The sequence below is a fragment of the Suillus paluster genome, assembly GCF_016628075.1.
Source record: "Suillus paluster strain FC165 chromosome Unknown EDB91scaffold_480, whole genome shotgun sequence".
In the NCBI taxonomy this organism is placed as follows: domain Eukaryota; kingdom Fungi; phylum Basidiomycota; class Agaricomycetes; order Boletales; family Suillaceae; genus Suillus; species Suillus paluster.
The window spans coordinates 8,909-15,120 of record NW_024538040.1 but is presented as its reverse complement, the minus strand read 5'-3'; the positions used below and the strand labels follow the sequence as shown (position 1 = coordinate 15,120).

General features: G+C 48.9%; 1 protein-coding gene across 1 annotated transcript; it reads left to right on the top strand.

Moving 5' to 3' along the window:
* Positions 1–903: 903 nt before the first annotated feature.
* EDB91DRAFT_1066582 (uncharacterized protein) lies at positions 904–5,105 on the top strand (the record flags this gene model as incomplete). Its single annotated transcript, XM_041314816.1, has 3 exons — positions 904–1,707; positions 1,831–3,684; positions 3,750–5,105. The coding sequence occupies 3 exons, from the start codon at positions 904–906 to the stop codon at positions 5,103–5,105; spliced, it is 4,014 nt and encodes a 1,337-aa protein (XP_041168463.1).
* Between the last annotated feature and the right edge of the window lie 1,107 nt (positions 5,106–6,212).

Sequence of the window (6,212 nt, the reverse complement as noted above, 5' to 3'; positions counted from 1 at the left end):
ACACAGCACAAAAGGCACAGACCCGACCTGTGTTGCGTCGACTGAGGAGGGATCATAGACAGAAACCTGGAAGACATCCTGTTATCCGTGTTACGATCAGCCCTGTACCAGGGGGCACAACTACATCTGGACCTGTTGCCAATTTGAAGGACCATGTAAATTCCACACAAGGATCCGCAGGGCGTGGTCGAGGCCGTCCCAAAAGACGATCTGGATGTCACCATGGGTCAAGTCAGTCCTCATGGATAGTGTATTTGGAAGGCCTGTTAACCGTTCATTTTCAGGATTGAAGAAACATGTGCGTCTGAACCTCCCTGAGGGACAGGATAAATTTGAGTTCATTGCGCATGATACACGAGTGACTGGTCAGTAATATTATATCTTCCATTTAAACCCATAAGCTGCAACATCGAATTCCCAGCATCCCAGCAACAGGTCTGCCGTCGATCACATATGAGTGATCATGAATTTCAAGACGAGAGTGAGGAACACATCGAGGAATCACAGTGTGAGCGTCGTTAGTCTTCTATTTGCTGCGTATGTGTGTTAAATGACTGTGTCTTCGATTAGGGAGTCCACCACGATCGTCGAGAGCAATACAAGATGATGATTACAGACCTTCGCCACCACCGCTGCCTGAGGTCCGGTCACCCTCGCTTGAAGCCCCACTGTCGCCACTAGCTAAACCAACGGTTGTGGAAATTGCTTGTGAGTTCAGAATAATGTTGATTTAACAAGAAACACTCATCTCTATCGATTACAGGTCGTGCAATGGCCCGACCAGTTGTGTGGACTTCTGCCTGGCACAACTGGAGAACCCTTGGGCTGAACGAGCGGCTTGAAGCGACGGTTGCAAACTTCTACCTGTTGCATGTTTGGTATGAGGCGCTGAGCAGATCACGCATGAGATACGTGGACCTGTGTGTAGTGATGGCAAACAACATGGCGGATGAAGACATGGAGCTCTTTAGGAGGAACCATTTTGTGCCTCATGAAGGCGCATGTCCTGTGGTCCCTGTAGGATTCATAGTCCATGATTCCGAATGTTTCTTCGCTGTCATCCTCGACTTTCAGAAACGCACAGCGCATGTTCTGGGTCGCCAAATGTCTGATGGCGCAATAGACGTAGATGGAGCAGATCCACATGATTGGAGCAATTGGAGAGGACCGGAATATTGGAGGAAAATCGCGGCCCTTCATGACTGGAGCCCAGGAGATGTCACAGACGTATCAGTGATACCTAGAGATTCGACAAAAACTGGGGTGGACTGCGGTCCCATGGCATGCTCTGTGCTGGAGCAATGCATGATCTCAGGAGTGGATGAGCGCGGTAACCTACCACCGTTTCAAGTGCAATGCGGGCACAAACTGCGCATACACATGTTGCGCATGGTTGCTGGATGCATCAAGATGAGCTGTAGCGACTACCTGATGCTCCTGGACACCCGACCGGACGATTGGCTAGAAGATGATATGCCAGATGAGGAGGTCATAAATTCCATTCAGAATGGGAAGCATCAGGCCGAATGCCTCGAGCTCTTGCGGAAATTGACTATCGTGAGCGCTACATGCTCAGCATGCCAATGTTCTGTGCTCAACCACGATGATGACAACGACTCACACCATCGCGAGAATCATGGTGACACTGCAGTTAATCATGATAATGCGGAAGACGATTATGGTGAAGACGAGGATACCCTCTGCACAGTCCTACCTGCAGAGAGAAAGGCAGAACTCGCCCGACTTTTCAAAGCAAACAAGGAACTGGCCGGATCTCGCAATCGTAATGCCATACCTGCTCGTGCTGTCGGCACACACCTTCAACTGGAGCCAGAGCTGCCAACTGATGTCGATGGTCAAGTCGATTCACAACGCTCCAAATCAGCTTCAGAAACTCGTAGGCGAGTGTCCAACTGGAATATGGGAAGCAACAAACGATATCCTCGTCCCATCGCTCCAGTCCCCCTAGCCGCATATACAGGCAGAAGATGGATTCAGGACGATCGCACCTTCGACGATTATGAGGGTGGACCTACAATCGAGATGCTGAGACCTCCAAGTGACGTCAATCCCACAATGACATTCCTGGACAGAGGAATGCAGCTGTCCACTGCTTGGGCGAACTGGGTCGATCATGGGTACAGGATTACCCCTAGTTCCTTCCACATATTCTATCAATGCGACCCCATAGCTACAATGGCACACATCATGCCAGTTGGCACGTCCGAATCCTATGATGCTTCCAATCAAGTGCCGGATCGCGTCACAGGAGAATACACCCTGGACCGGCGAGGGACGAACCAGGATGAACGTTGCACGCGGGTATCAGATGTGGAAATCATGTCTGCGTCTGAAATAATAGACTCTGTACAGTACGACCCGCCACTGCATGACGAGTGCAGGTTCGGACACAATGCCTTTGTGCGTGGCCACACCAGTTATCGATACGGAGATGGTCCTGCGCTTCATATTGATCTCGAAAGAGATGCCATTCAATTTTCGGAAGATGAGATAGAGATCTCAGTGGACATAGATAGCATAATTTGGACCACAAAAACGTTCCGGTGCAGAGGATCTGTCGGCATTTATGTCGCTCCACCATTTCAAACGAAACCTGGGATCTTCAAGCACAATCATACATACGTCGACATTACAATTCCACAGTCAGAGGCAGATGCCCATATGCCCGGTGGCAGGACCGAATGGCTATCCAAACGTTTCCCTATGTCTGCCATCCCTCATGTGTGCATCGGGCGCATATCATCTGCTTCCTCGATGCTGAATCTTTATGTCGCATTCCCAAGAATGATTCATCAACACCCAGTAAACGGTCGGAGAATCACGCTCATGCCCCAGGAAGTCTTGGACATCTTCTGGGACAGGGTGTTGCTTCCTTCCATAGGAGATTGCACCGATGCAAGCTGGGCGCCTTACCTGAAGAACACATTGGAGGAGGCGCGATACAAGGCCAAGGGTGCAGGAGGACGCAAAGGGGGATGGGGACCTCCAAAAGTAATCCCCCTGTCTGATGATGACTTTAAGGACGTACAGGAACGTATGAAGCATCGAATATGTGATGGAGAGGCTGAGCTTAGTATGTTCGGGTCGTCGTTCTTCATTCTGGAAGGAAAGGGCATAAAGTTGCTCACGAAGGATGGTCAGAGAGGGCGTTTCTCAGGACCAGAAGAGGCCCTTTGTCGAAACCTGTCCGACCTCGACTGGCCATACATGATGGACAGGCAACATGGCGAGCTGCTCGTAGACGTCGGGATCTCATTCACACCCCACTCCCCAGATGTGCCTGTCATAGGTGTATGGAGATTGGACGCATTGGAAGCATCATTCGGCGCAGGGGGGTACAAGAGAGGTGAGATGCATCATCACAACACGCTCTCAAGATATGGTGCGCTGCAGGCCGAGATGCAGCAGGAGAGGGCCCAGCAGACGCACATCGCATTCAGGAGCACATACAACCTGTACTACGAATCCATCCGAACCAACAACAACCGAGTGGCCTTCGCTTCCGATAGCGATGCATACAAGCTTTCTCCATCCTACATGGCCGAATGCTTTGAAATGGTCAAGGTCATCGATGGCTGCAAGGAGAAAACATATGGTGTCAGGGACGAGTACAGAGTGAGCGGACATGCAGCTAGAATAATGCTGGACAATATCGAAAGCAAGGTCAGCGATCCTCCATGAATCAGCGACTCGCGAGCTCAATGGCTCATGCGATGATCACCTTGTAGGCTATAGAATATCTGCGATCTGATCCTGTGCTGTGGATACCATCGAAGATATGGTTCGAGCTCATCAGACGACGGGTTCGTGAGATTCAGAGGACCCAAATAGCCATTGTCAAAAAGAATCCTCCAAACCTTGGTATCCTCACCGGCCTGCTGAACCACATGCTTCGTTCAACAACATCTACCCCGATCATCTATGACTTCCATGTCCGCGAATCCCTTGCTCTCCTCGAGTATAGAAATGTGCTGGAAACAGCAGGAATGTTTTTCTTGCAGAAATTCGATCTCGGCAGCGAGACCTGCCTGGATGAAGTGCAGCAAGTCGATGATTTGAATGTGCTGGCCCTTATGGGCGTAAATGCAAAGGCTCAAAGAGATAGAGCAGTGGGAGTGGGAGTGGGAAGGATTGATTCGCAGGCTACTGCTGAATCAGAGCTGGAAGAATATCCGCTTGGTCGGACGCCGACATGGAATCGACTCAAAGCAGTCATAGCAAGCTCTCCTGCGATGATCATGAGACCATGGTCTTGGTCTTCCAGGTTGTCCGACATGGAACTATCTGTCGGACGACTGTTCATCATGTTCACCAGACACATATGGCTGATGCTGACGACTGATGTCTTGAAAGGCATCAGGCCTCACCCAAATTCACTTCAGGAGGCGATGAAGTGCTGGACCATAACAAGCATCGATGACACCCTCGCTGCTGTCGCATTCGAAGCCTGCAATGCAGGGCTGCAGGACCATACTGGAGTCACAGCTGGTCGGATGGGTCCCAAGTCTAGAGGGTTTGGTGACAGGCGCTCTCTATTCTTTCCTGATCCTGATGCGCCCCACAAGAATAACGCTCAGTGGTCCATGCTGTGGGAGGGAGATGGATACATTGCTGAGTTTCATAGGACCATGGGGACCATGGACGAGGACCAGGGCATGTTGCTAAAGCAAGGATTATCTGAGGTATTTTCGGATGTCCATTGTCTCCCTGCCAGCGGGTCGAGGGTGTGGACGCAACAAAATGACGCCATCGTGTTCATAACGAACCCCAGATTTTACAGGATCGACTGCATTGGAAGGGGAGTAGAGACACAGCAGAGAGCCACCAGAGCACGTCGTACGATGAAGTTGATCAAGGGAAAGCGCATATTTGCAGCTGACCTGATGGACTCGCAATCCTTTGACACCGATGGTAATCTGAGAAGGAAGACGGAGAGACAAAAGCGTCGGGAGATTCAAAAGAAGATGACCATGGCCAAGAGAAATCAGAGGATCCCCCCTCCCCCACATTCTCGCAAGCTCCGGCCATTTCCCATGCATATAGGAGAAACTGTGGAAGAAGACTTGGTAATGGATGTGAATTAGGATATTGATATGATGTCATTAGTTACAACACCACCGAACCAAGACTTGAATGCCCAGACCGAGCTGTCTCCGATAGCATGCTGATTCTGAATGGGTGAAACCCATAATGAAGCAGAAATTTTAGAAGGACTTATTCTCGAGGTTATTGAACCCTATGAATCGATTGGTGATACCAGTTTAGTCTCTAAAAATCACGTTCCAGAGTTGACTGCCACCCATGTCATGGTGCCCTATCCAAAGATCGATTTACTAGCGCACGATATGTCACATTTGCTACTAGCTAGGACTCATTTTCGAGGTTAGGGAACACTATGAATCGATTGGTAATACCAGTTTAGTCTCTAAAAATCATGTTCCAGAGTTGACTACCACTCCTGTCGTGGTGCCCTATCCAAAGATCGATCTACTAGCCCATGATACGGCACATATGTCATTAGCTAGGACTCATTCTCGAGGGAATTGAACCATATGAATCGATTGGTGATACCAGTTTAGTCTCTAAAAATCATGTTCCAGAGTTGACTACCACTCCTGTCGTGGTGCCCTATCCAAAGATCGATCTACTAGCCCATGATACGGCACATATGTCATTAGCTAGGACTCATTCTCGAGATTATTGAACCCTATGAATCGATTGGTGATACAAGTTTAGTCTCTAAAAATCACGTTCCAGAGTTGACTGTCACCTATGTTATGGTGCCCTATCCAAAGATTGATTTACTAGCGCACGATATGTCACATTTGTTATTAGCTAGGACTTATTCTCGAGGGTATTGAACCCTATGAATCGATTGGTGATACCAGGTTAGTCTCTAAAAATCACGTTCCAGAGTTGACTGCCACCCATGTCATGGTGCCCTATCCAAAGATCGATTTACTAGCCCACGATATGTCACATTTGTTATTAGCTAGGACTCATTCTCGAGGTTATTTAACCCTTTGAATCGATTGGTGATATCAGTTTTGTCCCTAACAATCATGTTCCAAAGTTGAGTGCCACCCCTGTCATGGTGCCCTACTCAAAGATCGATTTTTTCAGCTTTCATATTCCTTGCCTGGCTTTAATTAGGAATCTTTCTGAAAGTCATCAAACCATATAAACACGAT